General features: G+C 54.0%; 2 protein-coding genes across 4 annotated transcripts; one reads left to right on the top strand and one right to left on the bottom strand.

Moving 5' to 3' along the window:
* Positions 1-1,009: 1,009 nt before the first annotated feature.
* IMP3 (IMP U3 small nucleolar ribonucleoprotein 3) lies at positions 1,010-2,084 on the bottom strand. The gene has a single exon (XM_004056553.4). The coding sequence runs from the start codon at positions 2,082-2,084 to the stop codon at positions 1,530-1,532; it is 555 nt and encodes a 184-aa protein (XP_004056601.1). The 3' UTR covers positions 1,010-1,529.
* On the top strand, positions 1,672-20,533 carry SNX33 (sorting nexin 33). Of its 3 annotated transcripts, none has more exons than XM_019010731.4 (3): positions 1,672-2,296; positions 10,665-12,487; positions 18,859-20,533. In XM_019010731.4, the coding sequence occupies exons 2-3, from the start codon at positions 11,017-11,019 to the stop codon at positions 19,110-19,112; spliced, it is 1,725 nt and encodes a 574-aa protein (XP_018866276.2). In that variant the 5' UTR covers positions 1,672-2,296; positions 10,665-11,016; the 3' UTR covers positions 19,113-20,533. The 3 variants fall into 3 exon arrangements, with proteins under 3 accessions (XP_018866276.2, XP_063555119.1, XP_063555120.1); XM_063699049.1 differs by having other exon boundaries at positions 1,726-2,296; positions 9,807-12,487; XM_063699050.1 differs by lacking the exon at positions 1,672-2,296 and adding an exon at positions 5,483-10,062.
* Positions 20,534-21,741: the final 1,208 nt, after the last annotated feature.

Here is a 21,741-nt window from a genome sequence, read left to right on the forward strand (position 1 = left end):
GGCTTGGCCAGGCACGGTGGCTCACACCTGTAATCCCAGCACTTTGGGAGGCTGAGGCAGGATTGCTTGAACTTAGGAGTTTGAGATCAGCCTAGGTAACATGCCAAAACCCTGTGTCTACAAAAATTAAAAACTAGCCAGGGGTGGTGGTACATGCCTATAATCCCAGCTACTGGGGAGGCTGAGGTGGGAGGACTGCTTGAGCCCAGGAGATCAAGGCTGCAGTGAGCTGTGACAGCTCCACTGCACTCCAGCTTGGGCCTTGTGTGAAAAAAAAACAAAAAGAAAAAAGAATAAAGAAATCTTGAGTAAAACTTGGTAGTCTCCCTTCTAATTCTCTATCACTGCTATCATCTAAATTTCCAGGAACCTCCTGGGCCACTTCTAACCGCTAGATGGCCAAGCTACAGAGTGATTATTTCCTTACGCAAGCAAGCATCCCAGCCCTCTAATACGGTATTTCCTGGGGCTGGAATATCAACAGGAAGTTATGTGAGGAAGAGCTCTGCCAAAACACTCATTCCAAGGAAGGGACTGGTAAAGTGACAAATTTGCCCAATCCTGTACAACATCCTGCATCCTCCACATGTGGCCCTGTTGCACATCTAATCCACAGGCAGGTCACTCGCTGCTGACTCTATTCTTCTCTGGGCTCCTGGGACGTATAAATATGACTCTATGTAAGAAAACCAGAGGCTGGGCGCAGTTTGCTCATGCCTGTAATCCCAGCACTTTGGGAGGCCGAGGCGGGCGGATCACGAGTTCCGGAGTTCCAGACCAGCCTGGCCAACATGGTGAAACCCTGACTCTACTAAAACCACAAAAATTAGCCGGGCGCGGTGGCGGGCGCCTATACTCCTAGCTACTCGGGAGGCTGAGGCAGGAAAACTGCTTGAACCCGGGAGGCGGAGGTTGCAGTGAGCGGAGATCGCGCCACTGCACTCCAGCCTGGGTGACAGAGCAAGACTCCGTCTCTAGAGAAAAAAAGAAAACCAGATAGATTAAAAAGTTGCACTTACAAAGCAGTTGGGGCATTTATTGACATTTAAACAAGGGAGGAGATCCTGAACACTAGTCTCGCTCAGTTTATAAAAACTTGAGGCCAAACTCTCCATCATCTGTACACAGCTTAACCACGGCCAGGAGCAAGAATTCGAGTTAAACGAATTGAACCAGTCCAACCACAAGACGATAAAGGGAAACAGGGCGTGGGGATTTCCAGTTTTTCCTTTTACATTACAAAGTTTCCAACACAAGAAGCCAACAATACCCCAGTGCAGCACCAAGTTACTTCCCACTGTTTCCCAAGGCACAGTCAATTAATAATCAGTAGTCCAAGTTCTAAGAACATTCCCTGGAAAACAAGGACGCACCTCCCGTGGCTCTATGCATGGCCTGCACTGATGAATCAAATTCTTAAGAACCTACGACCGTCTGATACCCTTCAGGAGAGCACCCTCATAGAATCTCCAGCATCAGGCCTCAGTTTTCCCATCTGTAAAAGACAACCATGCAAAGTGGGAGATCCGCTAGGCTTCCAGATCGAAGTCATCGCGCTCCTCATTGTACTCCAGCACGTGCCGCTTGATCTTGGACGAGTCCACCCAAGTGACAAAGTCCTCCATGCTGCGCGTGACAAGGAAGGCGGGGTCGGTAACCACGTCAGGGCCCACGCGTACGTGCCCTTGCTCCACAAAGGCCACGGCAGCCTGAAGGTGCTGCGCCATGCGCAGCTTGAGGAGCACGGTGGGGAGGCGGCGGCGGCAGAAGGACGAGGCCGTGACGAAGTCGCAGAGCTCCAGCGAACCGCGCGTGGGCACCAAGCCGAGAGCATACAGCTTGTCCAGCAGCGCGGCCGAAGCGCGCACGCGGAACTGGTCGCGTTCGGGCAGGTCGCGCAGGCGCCGCGCCAGCTCACGCACGGCACGGCTCAGCTGGTTGTAGCGCGTGTAGTCCTCCCGCCGCTGCAGCCGGTAACGCCGCAGCACGCGCAGCTCGTGCAGGTTGTGGTCGGTGACCTCCCAGTTCAGGAAGTCCACCTGCTTCAGCAGCTTCTGCTCGTGGAACTTAAGCTTCCGCACCATGATGGCGGCAGCCGCAGCGGCAGCACCCGAAGCTGAGAGCGCGTTCTGGCGTCCGCGCGATTTCCGCCGCGGCGCACCAAGACCTGGACTGCCTGGGACCCTGGGCCAATGAAAGAAAGACTTAAAGTCACGCCCTCACTTCCCATTGGCCAGGGTGGGACCACGCCTCTGCACTGGGATCTCGCGTTTCTTCTTTTCTTCGCGTTTGCGAGGTAGGGGGTGGAAGCACCGGAGGTGGGTGGTTGGGAGCGGGTCCTTAGGCGGCTCCGCGCGGTTTTTAGTAGCGAAGACTGTATCCCTTTCTGCGGCAATCATTTCCTCCTAGACTTCTGTCCTTTGGGGACTTTCAGAGTCTCCCCTGCAAGAGCTGAAGAGGCCATTTCTGGGGAAGAGGGGTGACTGCGGCTTGTTGATTGGGTTTACTGTGCTAACTTGCACTGGGCTCCTGCCATGCCTTGTGGGAGCTTGCCGGAGCCGGCTGTCCTGGGGCTGACCTGGTAGTCCCCGCCGCCCGCCAGCGTCAGGTCCTTCACCTGGCAGGCAGAGCGATCTCTCATTGTCAAGTTGGGATAGGTGGCACCGAACCCATGAAATACTGATTGGCTGCTTCCTAGGCCCACAGAAAAGGGATCTGTAAGGGAGTCGCCTGGAAATCTATATTATTAACTAAAGTGTCAGATGATTCATAAAACCCAGCAAGTTTGAGAAACTTGGACTATAACTACAAGTCCAAACCCTTTAGTCTGTGCTCAAATGAATTATCCTGACATGAATTTCTGGCCACCAAGCATTGAGTTAACAAATTTAATGCTGTTTCCGCTAGTTGCATCTGTAAGTTACATCTGAGTGTAGCGCTGCAGACCTAACCCCTTTTTGCCCGGGCATTTGACGCCACCTAGCTTCTCACTGATCATTTTTGTTTTGTATGCTTTTCATTGTCTTTTACAATACAATATTTGGGGGTTGGGCGCGGTGGCACATGCCTGTAATCCCAGCACTTTGGGAGGCTGAGGTGGGAGGATCATTTGAGGCCAGGAGTTCAAGACCAACCTAGGCAAAAAAAAAAAGAAAAAAGAAAAAAGAAGCGAGATCCCACCTCTGTAAAAAATCTTAAAGAATTAGCCCAGCATGGTGGTGCGCGCCTGTAGTCCTGACTACCTGGGAGGCTGAGGGGGAAGGATCATTTGAGCCCAGGGCTTGTAGGCTGCATTGAGCTACAATGGTGCCACTGCACCCCAGCTTGCACAACAGAGCCAGACCCTGTCTCAAAAAGATATATATATATATAATATTCGATATCTGGAAAATAATATGTAAATTATAAAGTATAATAAATACTCATGAACTTAGCCAGTTTAAGAAAACATCACCAGGCTAGGCATGGTGGCTCATGCCTGTAATCCCAACACTGGGAGGCCAAGGTGGGAGGATCACTGGAGGCCAGGAGTTCAAGACCAGCCTGGGCAACATAGTAAGACTCAGTCCCTATGGACAAAAAAAAAAAAAAAAAAAATTAGCCAGGCATGGTGGCAGCACCTATAGTCCCAGCTACTGGTGAGGGTTTCGGGGTAAGAGGGGGGAGGATCCCTTGAAGCCGGAAGTTCAAGGATGCAGTGAGCCATGATCACACTACTGCACTCCAGCTTGGGCAACAGAACAAGATCCTGTCTCTAAAACAAACAGAAAGCTAATACAGATCGTTTGTTTTTTTTTAATCTAATTGATTTTTTCTTTTTTTTTTTTTGGAGATGGAGTCTTGCTCTGTCGCCCAGGCTGGAGTGCAGTGGTCTGATCTTGGCTCACTGCAACCTCCACCTCCTGGGTTCAAGCTATTCTCCTGCCTCAGCCTCCTGAGTAGCTGGGACTGCAGGCACCTGCCACCACACCTGGCTAATTTTTTGTATTTTTAGTAGAGACGAGGTTTCACCGTGTTAGCCAGGATGGTCTCCATCTCCTGACCTTGTAATCCACCCACTTTGGCCTCCCAAAGTGCTGGGATTACAGGCATGAGCCACTGCACCCGGCCCCAGAGTAGGTCTTATTGAGAAGGTGATATTCTATAGGGGTTAGGCCATGTGTGGATATCTAGGGGGGAGAACATTTCAGGAAGAGGAAACAGTGGAAATGCCTTAAGGCAGGAATGTGCCTGGCATGTCAGAAGAGTAAGAAAGCTATCTTGGCTGGAGCAGAGTGGGCAAGGAGGAGAGAAAGAGGTTAAAGAGCTTGTAGTCCCTTGAAAAGACTTTGGCTTTTATGTTGAGAGGCAGATACTTCGGGGTTCTGAGCAAAGGATTGACACTTATGTTTTTTGTTTGTTTTTGTTTTTGAGATAGGGTCTCACACTGTTGCCCAGGCTGGAGTGCAGTGGTACGACCAAGGCTCACTGCAGCCTCAACCTTCCAGCCTCAAGCAATCCTCTTGAGTAGCTGGGACTACAGGCACATGCCACCATGCCCAGCTAATTTTTATTTTTTATTTTATTATTATTATTATTTGAGACAGAGTCTTGCCCAGGCTGGAGTGCAATGGCACGATGTCAGCTCACTGCAACCTCCGCCTCTCAGGTTCAAGCGATTATCCCTGCCTCAGCCTCTCAAGTAGCTGGGATTACAGGCGCCTGCCACCACGCCCAGCTAATTTTTGTATTTTTAGTAGAGACGGGGTTTCGCCATGTTGGCTAGGCTGGTCTCGAACTTCTGACCTCAGGTGATCCGCCCACCCTCGGCCTCCCAAAGTGCTGGGATTATAGACGTGAGCCACTGCACCTGGCCACTAATTTTTAAATTTTTTGTAGAGATGGGGTCTCACTATGTTGTCATGGCTGGTGTTGAACTCCTGGGCTCAAGCGATCCTGCTACCTCAGGCTCCCAAAGTGCTGGGATTACAAGCATAAGCCACCATGCCCGGCTCAGAAATTCAATTTTGGACATTTTGGGTTGGAGGCATCCATTAGACTTCTGAGGGGAGATGTCAAGGAGAAATAGATATATGAGTTAAGAGCTTTTTTAAAAAGGGCTGGAGATTTAAAAAATTGGGCATTACTAGAATGAGTGGTATTTGAAGTCATTTGGCTGGATGAGATCACCAAAGGAGTGCCTATGGATACAAAAGACAAGAGGACAACTCTACTGTTGTTACTCTAACGTTAAGAATTATTGGAGGCTTGCTGGGCGCTGTGGCTCATGCCTGTAATCCCAGCACTTTGGGAGGCTGAGGCAGGTGGATCATGAGGTCAGGAGATCGAGACCAGCTTGATTAACACGGTGAAATCCCATCTCTACTAAAAATACAAAAAGTTAGCCGGGCGTGGTGGCGGGCGCCTGTAATCCCAGCTACTTGGGAGGCTGAGGCAGGAGAATTGCTTGAACCTGGGAGGCGGAGGTTGCAGTGAGCCGAGATCGCACCACTGTACTCCAGCCTAGGTGACAGAGCAAGACTCTGTCTCAAAAAAGAAAAAAAAAAAAAGAATTATTGGAGAGAAGAGGATGAACCAGTGAGGTGGAAGAAATACCATGAGAGTATATTCTCTCCAATGCAAATGAAGAAAATGTATCCAGGAGGAAGGAGTGATCAACCAGGTCAAATGCTACCAAAAGGCTAAATAAGAGAAGGACTGAGAATAACCATTAGGGTCCAGCAACACCAAGGCTATTGATGACCTTGACAAGAATAGTTCAGTGGAGTGTGGGAGTAAAAGATTGGCCAGAGGGATTTAAAGAGAGAACAGGAGAAAAAAAATTGGACGCACTTAGTATAGACAGCTATTTCAAGGAATTTTGCTGCAAAAGTGAGCAGAGGAATGGGGCAATAGCTGGTGGGGAAAGTGGAGTCAAAAAAAATTTTGAGATGGAGTCTTGCTCTGTCGCTAGGCTGGAGCGCAGTGGCGGGTGCAATCTCGGCTCACTGCAACCTTTGCCTCCCGGGTTCAAGCGATTCTCCTGCCTCAGCCTCCTGAGTAGCTGGGACTACAGGCACACACCACCATGCCTAGCTAATTTTTGTATTTTTAGTAGAGACGGGGTTTCACCATGTTGCCCAGGATGGTCTCGACCTCTTGACCTCGTGATCCGCCCACCTCAGCCTCCCAAAGTGCTGGGATTACAGGCATGAGCCACCATGCCCGGCCTCAAAAAAAATCTTTTTTAACATGTGGGTTGATACTTCACTCAATAGCTGTAGCTTATTGGTTGCTTTTCCAGTCTATTCTACCTCCAAAAGCTCTCCCAGATTTTTGTCTCTCCAGCCTGTTACCCCTGCCCTATGTCAGGCCCTCATCATCTTTTGTCTGCATTCCTACAGTAATAGTCCAGTGTGTCCTGCAGGCTGCCACCAGCAGAGTCAGCCTGAAAACCACTGGGCACAGTTCTCCCTTGCTGTTTCCTTTCCTAAAGGATGGAAATTGGATGCTTGGATGAGGGATGGATGCTGTTTCCTGTGTATGAATCAGGGTCCCAGCAGGAAAGACAGAACGCACCCCAGTGAGAATAACGTGAGAGGCTGGGGGTGGTGGCTCATGCTTGTAATCCCAGCACTTTGAGAGACCGAGCCAGAAGGATTGCTTGAGCCCAGGAGTTTGAGATCAGCCTGGGCAACATAGTGAAAAGCCCCCTATACAAAAATACAAAAGTTGGCTGGGTGTGGTGGCGGGTGCCTGTAGTTCCAGCTACTTGGGAGGCTGAGGTGGGGAGGATCACCTGAGCCCAGGGAGGTTGAAGCTGCAGTGAGCTGTGATTGTGCCACTGTATTCCAGCCTGGGCAACAGAGTGAGACCCTGTCTCAAAAAAAAAAAAAAAAAAAAAAAAAAAAAACAGAAAAGAAAAAAAGAATAATGTGAGACTTGACTAAAGGGATTGTTTCCATAGGAATGGGCAGGGTATAGGGAGATCACAAGGGTTAGTGCAGTTTCCTGAGACTGCTAACATGGCCTGTTTCCCCTAGGACTGAAGAAGGTCCCTGGAGGGGAGGGAATGGGAAGATACAGGTTCTGGAAATCTCAGTGAGGCTGAAGAGTGAGTTCCTCCCAAGAACCTGGAAATAAGGGTGGCTCCTGAGAGTTACAAAAAACCCGCCTAGAACACATGTGGGAGTAAATCCAAAATGGCTGGTCTGTAAATGTGTGACTGAGTGTTTGGGAACCAACTAAAGTCTGTCAAGGGTGGTGGCTGAGGACGCCTCGGGGAGGTTGGGCTGGAGGGGGACCCTATTGGGTGAACAGAAATCCCAATTGTATTAAGTAAACTAATAAAGGTAAAGCGTTTACTGTAGTGTCCATCACTCAGCAAGCACTAAGGAAGTAGATGCTTTTTTTTGCTTTTTTTTTTTTTTTTGTGAGACAGGGTCTCGATCTGTCCCCCAGGCTGGAGTATAATGACATATACAATGGCACCATCTTGGCTCACTGCAGCCTCTGACTCCTGGCCACCTCACCTGGCTGATGATTTTTTTTTTTTTTTTTTTTTTTTGAGATGGGAGTCTTGCTCTATCACCAGGCTAGAGTGCAGTGGCACAATCTCGGCTCACTGCAACCTCTGCCTCCTGGGTTCAAGCAATTCTTCTACCTCAGCCTCCTGAGTAGCTGGGATTACAGGCATGCACCATCACGCCCAGCTAATTTTTTGTATTTTTAGTAGAGATGGGGTTTCGCCATGTTGGCCAAGCTGGTCTCGAACTCCTGAGCTCAAGTGATCCACCTGCCTTGGCCTCCCAAAGTGCTGGGATTACAGGTGTGAGCCACTGCACCCGGCCCTGATGCTATTGTTAAACTCAGTTTGGAGAAAGGCTATGTGGACAGAAGATAGATCACAGGGAAGGGGGGGTCCTAAAAGCACGTGGGGAAAACGTATATTCTGTCTTAGAGATGCTAGGACGAACTGTCTTTAGAATGAAGGCTGCCCCATGACAGGAAGCAAGGTTTTAAGGTTACTTGACTGAGAGACTCCTCATACCCTTTCCCCTCTTGGGGGTTCCAGACTCACTGAGCTAACTTTCTGGTAACTGGGCTTCCCAAGGGGTAGCCCAAACTGCCTTGATCTATTGATGCAGAAATTCGGTTCTGCTTGACAGTTTTATTTCTCTGTGCAGATTAATACCTAGCCTTCTGGGGTTTGTACATAGGCCTTTATTCTGGTCAAATGCCAGACCTGCAAAGGGAGTCGGGTCCACTCACTGAACCAGTGAAACTGGGTTTTGGAGCCAGAGGTCTGGGAACCATGTCCCTCAAAACAGCCAAAGGTATCCATCTTTAGCAGAACTACCTTGTACCAGTTAATCTGCAATAAGTGACTAGGGAGAGAATGAAGGGAAGATCTAGCTAGACAGGGTAGACAAGACTCCAGGGTATAGCCAGGAAAGGGAGTCCTCCTGAAGCCTTTGCCTCATCTTAGGCACTTCCACCTTCAGGAAGCTTTCCTTGATCCTTGCTGTACCCAGGCTGGGGTAAGTACCCTCATGTGCACTTTTCATGGCACTAACTAGTCACACTGGGCAGGGAGCATTTGTCTACTTGTCACAACATATCTGAGCTTTTGGAAAATAAGGATAATGTCTTATTTGTCTTTGTAGCTCAGGGGCCTGGTGCAGAGTAGGTACTCAGTTAATGTTTCTTGAGTGCATGACTTGGCTGAATGAATGACTGAGACGGAATGGATTGATTAAAGACAAGAGAGGGTGGACTGTAAGCCCCCCAGGATAGTCCCCAGTGCCCAGCACAGTGCCTAGCAGAATCAATGCCCAAAGTGTTCCCGATATGCTGACCGAGGGTCAGATCCCACTTGCCTCTTCTCGAAGATTCTCTACCTGACCACTTCTCTCCTTGCTGCCGCTGGCTAGCACAGAACATCCAGTCCCCGCTGCTGTACTAAGCAACACGGAACCGGGTGGCACCTAGACTTGTTCACTGTCGCTGCAGATGTAGAGTAGTGTCTTTTCCTCCTTCCAAGCTAGTCGCCCAGGGCAGGGTCGCCCTGTCTGGCTAGGGTGCTGCACCCGCAGCTCTCGGTATCTTAGGTCAGACGCCTGGAACGCGCAGGCCGTTTCTGTTCCTCCGGAAAACAATCTCTGAGCTGCGCCACGACCCGTCCCTGCGGAGCAGGAGTGGGGAATGGGAAGGTGGGAAGGCGAGTCCGCGACTCTGCTCCCCAACCCCAGCTGGCGCGGCGGCTTTCCACGCACCACCCCCCCCCCCGCCCGCCACCCCGATCTCCAGATCCTGGCTCTGGCGCGGTGTTCCTTGCAGCCCCACGCTTTGCAAACTTTCGGAGTTTTACTCCATTTGCGTCACGGAAAAGGCAGGAGGATGACGGAGTCCAGGAAGCGAGGCAGCGGCAGCTGGCAAGCTCCCCCGCCGGGCGCTCCAACCACGGGGGCGTGAGGTGTCTCCCGGCGAGGGCGGACAGGCGGAGGGAGAGGAGGGGAGGTGGCGGTCCCAGGGACCAGCCCCGGAGGCTCTCGGGCCCCCTCGTTCCCGGGTCGTTTCCTCCCTCTCGCCTCCGGGACTGAGCGCCAGCGAGCGAGGGCGCTGGCCAGCTGGGAAGCCGCGCGGAGGAGTAGGCGGGGGCTCGGCTGCAGCGCCCCGGGCCCGCGGGAGGGCGGAGCTGGCCGTCCCTGCCCCGCCGGGACGCACGGAAGTGCAGCGGAGTTTGCCCGATTCTCCAGCCTGCTTCCCCCTCCCTCCTCCCTCTCCCCACCCCTCCCCTCCCCTTTGGCGATCCCCTCCTTCCTCAGGACGCCACCTCCCGGAATCGCCTTTTTGTTTTGGAGCTGCCTTCTCGCTGGCGGAGCAGAGGGTCTGTGAGCGCCGGGGAAGGCAGGCTGGGGGCGCAGCCCGCCCCCCACTGGCCGGGCCCCGCAGGGCGGAGAGGAGGACGGACGGACAGACGGCTGGCCGCGTCATCTGCTCGCCGGAGCTCACTCTCCAAACTCCAAACTGTTGAGTGTGTGCGTGCACGCGAGGGTGGTGATCGGGGGTCGTAAGTCCCGGGTGAGGAACCGGTTTCTGCTGGGGTTACCTTTGGACGGGGTTCCTGGGATTCAGAGCAGGGTCAGCGTCAGGCTCAGAAACTGCTGAGGAATTAGGCAAACAAAAGAGACCACTCAGCGAGTGGCTAGAAGTCGCCCGACAGCCTCGTCGCGCCCCCTCCTTCCTCCGGGGTTGGGGCTGGCCACTTCTGGGGCGGGGAGAGGGCGCCCGAGCCGGCGGGGGCTCCGGCTGCGCAGCCGGGGTCGAAAAGTTGGCGGCCTGTTGTGTAAGCCTCAGTCCTTGTTTTCCCGGCCTGGCTCGTTGTGAAGCCGGACACATCCACCCTTGGACTCGATTCAGGCGGCTGCTGCTTTTCTCCTTGCCCCTCTTGGATTTTCCGGATTTCTGAAAACCCAGTGGCCCAGGAGCAAGAGGAGGAAGGAGGAAGGGGCAGATCTGCAGAGGAATGTTAGAGCCTCCCAAAGCGAGAGCCGCCAAAAGAATCTGGGAGCCAGAGGGACAGCCGAGCCCTGCCCGGGTTTCTGGAATGGTGGTTTCAGAGTGAGTCTCTTCTATTTTAGAACGTTGTTCCAGTAGAAAGTGTCGAATTTTTCCCCTCGCAGGGCAGATTTCTCCAGGTCACTTGACTTTTCTTCTGGGAGTAGGAGTTAGGAGAGACTCCCCTCTAACCCCCCAGAGGCTGCTAAGGGAGGAGGAGACTGTGGACATGAGCCCTCCCTGCTCACAAGCATGTGCCTGGAGACCTGATAGGGCAGTTTCTGGGCCATGTACATTGCTTTGAAGAGCGGGAGACTGGACAGCATCTGTGGGTGCTGAGACCCCACCTTAGGACCTGGGAGATTGAACTGTGTAAGCGCCATTCAGCTGCGAGTGCATTCTTGGACTGCCTTGTGAGCATCCTCGGTCTGGGCAGGACCCTCTCCTTCCCATCTTTCTATACCACCCAGCCCAGTCATGGCACTGAAAGGCCGAGCCCTCTATGACTTTCACAGTGAGAACAAGGAGGAAATCAGCATCCAGCAGGATGAGGACCTGGTCATCTTTAGCGAGACCTCACTGGATGGCTGGCTGCAGGGCCAGAACAGCCGTGGGGAGACAGGGCTCTTTCCTGCCTCTTATGTGGAGATCGTCCGTTCTGGCATCAGCACCAACCATGCTGACTACTCTAGCAGCCCTGCAGGCTCTCCCGGAGCCCAGGTGAGCTTGTACAACAGCCCCAGTGTGGCCAGCCCAGCTAGGAGTGGTGGGGGCAGTGGCTTCCTCTCAAACCAGGGTAGCTTCGAGGAGGATGATGATGATGACTGGGATGACTGGGACGACGGATGCACAGTGGTGGAGGAGCCACGGGCTGGTGGGCTGGGCACCAACGGGCACCCTCCCCTCAACCTCTCCTACCCTGGTGCCTACCCCAGCCAGCACATGGCCTTCCGGCCCAAGCCACCACTGGAGCGGCAGGACAGCCTGGCATCTGCCAAGCGAGGCAGTGTGGTGGGCCGTAACCTCAACCGTTTCTCATGCTTTGTGCGTTCTGGAGTGGAGGCCTTCATCCTGGGTGATGTGCCCATGATGGCCAAGATCGCTGAGACATACTCCATTGAAATGGGCCCTCGTGGCCCCCAGTGGAAGGCCAACCCCCACCCATTTGCCTGCTCTGTGGAGGACCCCACAAAACAGACCAAATTCAAGGGCATCAAAAGCTACATCTCCTACAAGCTCACACCCACCCATGCTGCCTCACCTGTCTACCGGCGCTACAAACACTTTGACTGGCTCTATAACCGCCTGCTACACAAGTTCACTGTCATCTCGGTGCCCCACCTGCCTGAGAAGCAGGCCACTGGCCGCTTCGAGGAGGACTTCATCGAAAAGCGGAAGCGGAGACTCATCCTCTGGATGGACCACATGACCAGCCACCCTGTGCTCTCCCAGTACGAAGGCTTCCAGCATTTCCTCAGCTGCCTGGATGACAAGCAGTGGAAGATGGGCAAACGCCGGGCGGAGAAGGATGAGATGGTGGGTGCCAGCTTCCTGCTCACCTTCCAGATCCCCACTGAGCACCAGGACCTGCAGGACGTGGAAGATCGCGTGGACACTTTCAAGGCCTTCAGTAAGAAGATGGATGACAGCGTCCTGCAGCTCAGCACTGTGGCATCAGAGCTGGTGCGTAAACATGTGGGGGGCTTCCGCAAGGAATTCCAGAAGCTGGGCAGTGCCTTCCAGGCCATCAGTCATTCCTTCCAGATGGACCCCCCCTTTTGCTCTGAGGCCCTCAACAGTGCCATTTCTCACACGGGCCGTACCTATGAAGCCATCGGGGAGATGTTTGCTGAGCAGCCCAAGAATGACCTCTTCCAGATGCTGGACACACTGTCTCTCTACCAGGGCCTGCTCTCCAACTTCCCTGACATCATCCATCTACAAAAAGGTAAGGCCCAGTGCAGGCAGGAAACTCATCCTGAGTCTGGCTCTCTGCTGGGCCCTGGGGAGATGGGGATGGCCTGGATAGAATGGAGCAACTTGTCTTTATTTCTCTGTCTCAATCATTCATTTAACAAATGTGTTGGGCTGGGCACGGTGGCTTACGCTTGTAATCTCAGCACTTTGGGAGGTTGAAGTAGAAGGATCACTTGGGCCCAGGAGGTTGAGACTACAGTGAGCCCGATTGTGCCACTGCACTCCAGCCTGGGTGACAGAGTGAGACCCTGTCTCTAAAACAAACAAACAAACAAACAAACAAACAAACAAACGTGTTGAATATCAACTCTGTGTCTGTGGCAAATGTGCTTCTAGGTGCAGGGATATTGTGCACAGGCCTGATCTCTGTCCTCATGGAGCTTGATATTTACCTTCTTGTCAGTTCATTCATTTTCTCTGTTTGCATCTCGTTTACCCATCATGCATGGTGTCATGCTGGGTTCTGAGAACACATAGATGACCAGGCCCCAGGCCTTGCCCTTGAGGAGCCGGTAGGCCCTTGGGAGACACAGACCCAACCCAGATAACAAGAGCTCAGAGTGGGGGCCTGTCTTGTGCTCCTTGCAAGTTAACCTCCCCACCTTTGCAGCTTTGGAAGCTACTCACCACTGTGTATTCTCTCTATGAGCGTCTTGTCTGTGTGCAGGAAGATCCCTGTCCCCATTTTGCAGATGAAGGAGCTAGTGTCCACAGAAGAGTGGTTGCACAGCCTGTGGCCTGGCTGGGACTGTCCCTTCCTCCTGCCACCTCCCCAAGGACACGTCCGTGTTGGCCACTTCCCAAGCCTAGCCATGTTTTCAGTTCTCATGACCCCCTCTGTGGGGGAGGGACAGGATGGGCCTCTGCCTGTTACTGCTGGGGCTGTCAAGGAACTGCCGGGGAAATGACTCATCCTGGGTCACACAGGGGCACTCTGGCTGGGCCAGGGGTGCGGAATCGGGTCCAGGGCACTGTCCACATGGCCTATCCAACTCCTGCTTCCCAAGCCTGGCTTCTCTTCTTCCCTGAGGAGAGAGCCAGTGGCTGCCCCAGCAGGTGCCTGAGTCCTGGGCACAGCTGGGAGGGCAGATGTCAGGAGAGAGGTGTGATCCTCCCTGGGGCTGCTTGGTAACTCGTCTGCAGGGCGTGGAGCTGGCTCCCTGGCCCTTGGGCCCTGAGGTCAGACCTGGCTTGGTGGGGATTTTGACTCTGGGTGGGGCCAGGAGGCAGACCTCTGCACTGAGCCTGGGGAACAGGAAACATGTCACCCACCACCACCAGGGAGGGCCTGGGGTAAGCTGGCCTTGCTTTCCTTTACCAAGAGGTTGACTTCTATAACTTCTCCAGCTCCCAGCCTCCTTTCTCCCCTCGCTATATCCTCTTCCTCCTCCTTTCTTTTTTTTTTTTTTTCTCATCTCTACCTTTCTTCCTCGTACTCTGAACTCCAGGAAACACAAACCTGAGTGCTAGTCTTGGCTCTGCCCCTAGATTGCTGTGCGTCCCTGGGGAGTGCCTTTGCCCCTCTGGGCCTTAGTTTCCTGATCTGTAAAACAAGGGAATGGGGTCCCAGTGAGCCATCAGGCCTTCAAGGGAGTGGGTGGGAAGGGACTCCTGGGGAGGGTCTGGCTCAGAAACAGAATGACACCTTAGCTCTGGCTCTGAGCACTGGGGCAGGAGTAGGGCAGGGGAGGTGGCCAGGCCTGCTGGGGGCCCACTGGGGCAGGTGTCTCCCTGAGCAGAAGTGGGAAGGCTGGTTCAACCAGCTCCTTAGATGGCTTGTTCCTGTGCAGGCAGCAGGAGGGGGAATGCAATGATTAAACAGATGCTGCCATGCAGTGGCTGGGGACCCCCCACCCAGAGCAGAGCTGAGGACATTAGGGCAGCCCCACACCCAGGAAGGACACCAGGGCCTCCCAGGCTGTGGGGAAGCCAGACCAGCCTTTCTGACCCTGGGCAGAGAGACAGAGCTGAGATAGGCCATTTCTGAGTTTCTACTTGAGGTGTTTCTAAGAGTCAGAGGCCACTGTCCTCTGTGCTGATGCATTTGACCTGAAGCAGAGGCCAGCCCACTGCCTTCCCTCCCCGGGAGGACCCCTCCCAATGGGCCAAGCCCTCTCTGGCTTACTCTAAGTTCTGGGCTCTGCACTGCTCCTCCCAGGCCTGTGGTGTGGGGCAAGTTAGGGAGGGGGTACTGAGACAGAACTGGACAGGCTTTGGGGACCACAGCCCAATGGGAGTGATAAGGAGGGGGTCCTAATGCTGGCCTTAGGGGTGGAGCCCTTCTCAAAGAAAAGAGAAGAACAGTTGGGTCCTGGGCCCCCAGGATTCTGTCCAGCCTGTCTGGACATCTGAATGGGTGGTGAGTGTGTGGGAGGAAGGACAGTGGAAGCCTAGGTGGGAGTCAGGAGACCAGGATTTGGACAAACTTTGCATCTGACATGACTTTGGGAGAGATTTCTCCCCTCAATCTCTAGGTGAGTAAAATGGGACCCGAGGGTCTTCATTTCCTTAGGAGGGCTCCATGTCATGTGAAACTTACATTAAACAAATTTGTATGCTTTTCAGAAAAATAATAAAATGAAATAAAATGGGACATAAACCCTGGCTGGAGCTGAGAGGAGCCTGGTCTTCCCACGGGCCTAGTCCCTGTAGCCCAATCCTTCTCCTAAGAGAAGGGTAACCTTATAATTAACCAGGGCAGTTTGGGGCATAAAAGGGGGCCCTAGCAATAGTGATCCCGGGACAACAGGGGAAAGTAACTGTCCAGGGCAATCTGGGACGTATGGACCCCCAACTTGACAGCCAGCAGGAGCGGGGCTGGTCCTAAGGCTCATGACAGGTCAGGAGGGCGATGTGGTCACTTCCGTTTTACAGACGAGGTGCAGCAATGCAGATGAGCCTCAGAGCAGGAGCTGGAGCCCAGTGTGTCTGGCTCCGCAGCCCAGGCTGTTTCCACTGTGCCCTCCCAGATGGGGGAGGGGATCCCCAGGGATGGAGAGCTGAGCCAGAAGGGGAAAGAGGAGGGAGGAAGGCTTGGGTGCTCCTTCACTGGTCCTGTGGGCTAGAGATAGGCCCAGGACCACAGAGCTTCCATGGAGGGGCCATAGGGACAGCGTGGCCAAGGCAAAGTGGCCACTGTAGGGACAAGTTCTTGCCTGGGGGATGGGTGGGTTCAGCCTCTGGGTTCTGAGCCATCATCTAGCCTTCCTTCTACCGCTCATCCTGTAATCTCAGCACTTTGGGAGGCCGAAGTGGGCGGATCACAGGAGTTCGACACCAGCCTGGCTAACATAATGAAACCCTGTCTCTACTAAAAATACAAAAAAATAGCCAGGCATGGTGGCAGGTGCCTGTAATCCCAGCTACTTGGGAGGCTGAGGCAGAAGAATTGCTTGAACCCAGGAGGCGGAGGTTGCAGTGAGCCGAGATCAAGCCATTGCACTCCAGCCTGGGCAACAGAACAAGACTCCATCTCAAAAAAAAAAAAAAAAAGAAAAGAAAAGAAAAGCAGTTTTCAAGCCATAGCATGTAGCATCTGGAGCTTCTATTCTATCTCAGGTGCGCTCCTTTGAACTGTGTACATATTAGTTCAGTTAAGCCTCAACTATACTATAGGGCAGGTACTATTATTATCCCATTTTACAGATGTGGAAACTCCTTAAAGCACTATACCGTGTGAGAGGTTGTCAACAGCATCACATCTAGTGCAACCTGTCCCACTGGGCAGTGGGGAGACCTGGAGCCCAGGCAAGAGCAGTGGCTTGCTGGAGAGGACACAGCTAGGACTAGGACTCAGACCTCCTGCTCTCTCCTGCCCCCAACCTGGGGTGGATGTTAACTGTCTCCAAGAGGCAGGGGCAAGATGGATTGAGGTGGGAGCTTAGGGAATATCCCTGGGACTTGCAGCTGGTGGGCTCCAACCCTCCTTTCTGCATTTTTGGGACCCAGCCTGTAAGAGGAGTGCTGAGGCAGGAGGTCCCCCTGGGTCCTCAGCTCTCAGGTTAAGTCTTAAGTAGAATGTAGGGGGGATGCTGGACAGACCTGAGCCCTAACTCCCAGCCTGTGGGGTGGGGTGCATTAGCATTAGCTGGTGCTGGCCCCAGAGCTGAGTCACAGGGTGGAGGGGTAATGGAGAACAGGGTGGGGCCTCTGTTTCCCCCCGACCTCTGCAGCCTTTGCTCCCCATCCCTGGCTTCCTGCCTGTCTGTGGATACCTAACCATTGCAATGGGTTCATTCTTACTCTTTGGGCTCCTCATCAGCAAAAGCGGCCTTTCCTTCCTCTAAGGCCATGGACAGGAAAAGTCTATAGATGCACTTCCACTGTGCCAACTTTCTCGGCAGGTGGAATCCAGGCTAATTCAGTATCTCCCCTTTAGCTGGGTTCCTTCTGCGGAAGTTTAACTCCAGTTTCTTCACCCTGCTGTTTTCTACCTTTCTTCTTACCGTTCTTCCTACTCCTTGGGACCTTCTTGAATCCCTGTGTTCATTGTCTGGGGGCCCCACACATATGCCTGAAGGACCTGGCATGGGCTCCCTGCAGCAGAAGTGGTGTCCGACCCCCAGCTGTGGAGGACCAGGCAGGAAAGAGGCTGGGAGTCCTGGGCAAGTTCCTGCCCCTCAGGGCCTTGGCCTCCTCTGTACAGTAGTAGGATGGAGGTGGAATCGAGGGTTGGACACCTGATCTTTTGGGCCCTTCTAGCTCTGAAGTCTCTTACTGGGTCCTATCGTGGGCCTTGGGGTGATCCCCCTTCTGCTGCCCAGGGCTGGGCTGTTAAGATGGTGCAGGAGGTGGTCCAGGGAAGGTGGCAGAAGGACTGAGTGGGCTGGGAGCTGGGGAATGCAGATTTCTTTTAGGCGCTGTGTGAGCAGCCCTGGAGACTCTCTGAACTTGAGTCTGTTTGCCTGAAATGCTACTATTAGCCGATTAGCCATGCACTTATCAACTAACATGGATGTTGCCCCTTCTAAAGGCATCCAGAGTTATTCCCAGCATGTAGAGCCCTGGGCCTGATATACAGTAAGTGCTCAATGAATGCATTTAGAATGCACTGGACAATTTGAGCCAGGGAGTGAAGAGAATATCATCTAGACAGCCCTCAAGAGCCCTCCTTAAAGGAGAAGTGGGAAAGCATGGATATTGAGCTTGCTATCTGTGTGTAGTGGGTGCGTTTGCAGTGCTCAGGGGTGTGCTGTCCTCTATGCCAACCCTTCCCTGCTCCTGATCTTCTTTGTATGGTGGATTCTCTGCAGCCCTCGGCGACTGAGTGCCAGGCACAGGCAAACTTCCTTCTCTTCCCAGCAACTGTCCCCACTGGCTTAAAGGCAGAATTCGTCAAGTCCCTTTTAATTCAGAACTGAAATTCATTCACCAGCTGCTTGTTCATTCATTCAGATTCTTCTAAATTGGGTCCTCTGCGCAGGTTCATCTCCACCCCGATCTGTCACCTGGTTATTACACAACCTCCTCGAGCTCCCTGGGGGCTGGGATGAGGAGGGAACAGGGTGTGCATGTCTGGGAGATACACCAGGTGGCCTTTGAAGAGTTGTTTTAGAATCAGCAGTGTGATGGGGGTGGGGGTGGGGAGCCAGGGCACAGGTGACATGGGAGAGACATTCTGTCAGGGGAACTGGGAGAGGCTCCAGTGTAGCAGTGGCACCTGATCGGGGCCATGAATTATGAATAGGAATCCAGGGGGCAGAGGTAGGAAGGTAGGAAAGAGCCAGGTGAGTTTGACGAACATGGGGGTCAGTGTGGAATGCGTGCAGGGGCCAACTCCCAGAGGTGAGGGCCCCCCAGGCCAGGCAGATTGGTGTGGACCTCGATCTGTAGGTAGTGGAGAGCCAGGAAAGGTGCCCAGCTTGGGAGACCTCTTTAGATGCTGCAGAGAACCTGTCAGAGGCTGGGGCGGAGGGCAGGGAGACGTGGGGGGGCTGTTGTAGAAGTCCAGTGAGGGACAGGGTTGAATCAGTTCAGCAGGCCTATATCAGGATCTGCTGTGGGCCAGGCCTTGTTCTGGGTACCAGGGACACAGAGAGGTTGAGGACAGGCTCTATCCTCATTGAATTCATAGTCCATCAAGCAGGGCTGTGACTAGTCACATGTGGGCTACTGGTGGCACTGCAAATTTGGAGGGAAGATGATGTGCTTGGTTTAGGAGGTGCTGAGGGTGATGGCTTGGGTAACATCCTGGCAGAGACACCCAGGTGGCTGGAATGTGGGTCTGGGGCTCAGGAGTGAGGTCCGAGTTGAGCTGATGAGGGTGCTGTCTGCCCTCAAGGGTACAGGGAGCACATGGAGATCAGAGCCCTCACACGCTGTCCTCTGCTCTGCCTATGCCAGGCGCCTTCGCCAAAGTGAAGGAGAGCCAACGCATGAGTGACGAGGGCCGCATGGCGCAGGACGAGGCAGACGGCATTCGCAGGCGCTGCCGCGTGGTGGGTTTTGCCCTGCAGGCCGAGATGAACCACTTCCACCAGCGCCGTGAGCTCGACTTCAAGCACATGATGCAGAACTACCTGCGCCAGCAGATCCTCTTCTACCAGCGGGTGGGCCAGCAGCTGGAGAAGACCCTGCGCATGTATGACAACCTCTGACCGCGTCTGCCTGGGCCCCCTCCTTCCCCTGGGCCTGGTCACTGCAGTGTACCCCACTTTCCCGACCTCCCTATACCAGCAGTGGCTGGGGGAGGGGTCAGCGGTGGGGGAGATAAGCGGCCTGTCCTGCCTCCTGGGAGAAGGAGCTTTCAAGGAGTCATGGGTGCCCCTGGGAAATTCCCCACTCCTTAGAAGTGGGGCACAGCAGGGGTGAGAATAGAGTCAGGAGCCCTCGAGGCCAAGGCCTGGGCTGCCGGTCAGTCAGTGAAGGTCAGGCCAGGGTCTCAGCCTCCCCTAGAGCCTATTTTGCTTGCTCACCTGGCCACTGCTGCCTTATCCATTCAGCAAACACCGAGGCCTGCTGCACCCCTGGGTCGGACGCTGGGCACCCAGGGCTGTGACATGCCTGCTCTTCAGGAGTCCTCAGTGAAGGTCGGGGTCAGACACAGACAGAGTCAATGCAGTATGACTGATGGTTAAGCGAGGGATTTCTGGAAGCTCATAGAAGGGACCACAGCATTCCACGGTCAGGGAAGACTCCATAGAGTAGGCAACATTCGGGCAGTGTTTTGAAGAATGACGAGGGCCTGCCAGACAGTACATGGGGGAGAAGGACTTTCAGGGGAGAGGAACAGCATGGGCAAAGTTATGGAGGCATGCAAACATCTCCCTCTTCTCTCCCTTACTTTCCAAGCAAGTTAGGTACGCTTTCCATGGGGATTCTGGCTTGTGTGGTAGGAAGGGATCTCCCTTGCTCCCATGTTGCTGGCTGTCCGTACATCACCCTGTCCCCTGCAGGAGGGGGCTACAGGCCATCTCCCTCCTGTAGGCCTCTGACTCCTCTCCACTTTTGGGCCCTCGGCTTATCTCGGGTAGGGGACCATTGCAGCATCCTCCCCTCCGCGGGCTCAAGGTGCTGAGGTATAAGCCCTGGGCCCCAGATCCCTGGTGACACCTTCCTGGAGAAGACTCTCAAAAGTGACTGTATATTTGAGTTCACCAGCAATAACTCCCCACACTCGAAGCAGGTCCAAACCCAGGATCCCAGGGTCCTTGGGCTCCGTGGCACTGTCTTCCCCAGATCCTTCCTGTTGCACAATGGGAAACATAAGAGGAAAAAGACAGGGGCCTGCCTGCCCAGCCATGCGAGGGATTCCGTGCCCACCTGCCCTCTGCCTGCCTCGCTGGAATGTGGGCCCCTGCTCGCAGTCAGGTTGTGCTGTCTCTGACCTATGTTTACATCCCCGAGGGGTTTCTGCCTCCTCCCCACCCAGGTCAGGGTGTGGTCCAGCAGCTTGCTGTGGGGTGCTGACCTGTGTCACCACTGCCCCCCTTGCCCCCGGGGGGGTCATGGTCTCCTCCTGGATGCTGCTCCTTGAATCTTTTTTCTTGATAAACCTTTTACAATTAAGATAACACAAGCATGACTTTTTCTGTTTGGATCCCAGAAAGGCGGAGGGCAGGAGAAGGATAGAGCCCTAATTGCTCCTGAGAGCCATTGGATGAGATTCTGAGGTCGTGGTGGGCACAAATTTTCCACAGAACCTCAAAAGTTCGGGGGAGGGCTGTGCTGGTGGAAGGTGCCAGCAGGCAGGAGGAGCTAGAGGCAGCTGTGGACCCCTGGGTGGATCCATCCCTCCCTAGAACGCACTCTTGTCTCTAAAACAGGTGGAGTGCTGCCCAGGGGACTGGCTGTATTGCCTTGTGATCAGGCTGAGGGTTGTATGAGGAAGGGACAGGACACTGTGCCCTAGGACAATTAATAGATGGTGGCTCCTCTCCCCAAGGAGCCATGCCCTGGCCTTGCCCTTGAAAAGCCCTAGTCCAGGGGAGGGAAGTGGGGGACTCAGAAGCTGTGTCTCTTCCCCAAACCATCCTGGGTACCCAGCCCTGCAGAGGATCCCACACTGGAAACTGAAGAGGACGCTGGCTGTGCCCTTGGGGGTGCCCTGGTCAGGATGAGCGGACCTTGCTCTTGGGTCTGTTCATCCACAGATGAGAGGAGGGTACTGGTTGAGACTTGGCTCTCCTTTGGAGGCAATGGGGACTTGGTGGAGGGAAGGCTTCCAGGGTCAAGGCCGTCAGGGAAGGTTGGCTAGACCAGGGACCAGGGAGCTTGTGCAGGAAGATGGAGAAGGGCCAGCAGGTGCGGTGGGGGAAGGGGCGGGCAGGACTCCCTGTTCAGGGCATAGCGTCCTCAGAGGAACTTCTGGAATGGGTCCCCCTGGCCCTTGGTCAACATTAGGTCAGATTTGGGACTTTCTGAGGAATTTTCCCCTCTCTCCACCCTGCCCCATTTTCTAACCCATCCGAGGAACTTCCCGCCCTTAACCTCTTCTCAGCTCTGCCATCCATGTAGCCATCTGCAGAGGGGGCTCTGAGCAGTGGGGGCTGGGCCAGGCCGGGGCAGGGCTGGTGGGAATGCTCCTCCTAACCCATGGTGCCTGGAAAGTCCCCTGCTCATGCTTCCTGCTCTGGGAACAGTGTTGTCCTCTGTGTGCCTTCCTTGAGAGGGGACCACCTCCCAGGCCTTCCATCCTCAGGGTGAGGCCATCAGTCTGATACTTTTCTCAGGAGGGACTTGGATCTAGGAGAAGCATCAGGAAGTGGAGTCTTGGGATAATGCCAG

This window comes from Gorilla gorilla, chromosome 16 (assembly GCF_029281585.2).
Source record: "Gorilla gorilla gorilla isolate KB3781 chromosome 16, NHGRI_mGorGor1-v2.1_pri, whole genome shotgun sequence".
NCBI classification, from domain to species: Eukaryota; Metazoa; Chordata; class Mammalia; order Primates; family Hominidae; genus Gorilla; species Gorilla gorilla.

Excerpts from the sequence above, each read along its gene's own strand:
- SNX33 (XM_019010731.4), top strand. The coding sequence starts at position 11,017 with ATGGCACTGAAAGGCCGAGCCCTCTATGACTTTCACAGTGAGAACAAG. Across the intron at positions 12,488-18,858 it reads CATCATCCATCTACAAAAAG|GCGCCTTCGCCAAAGTGAAG; the intron begins GTAAGGCCCAGT and ends TGCCTATGCCAG.
- IMP3 (XM_004056553.4), bottom strand. The coding sequence starts at position 2,084 with ATGGTGCGGAAGCTTAAGTTCCACGAGCAGAAGCTGCTGAAGCAGGTG.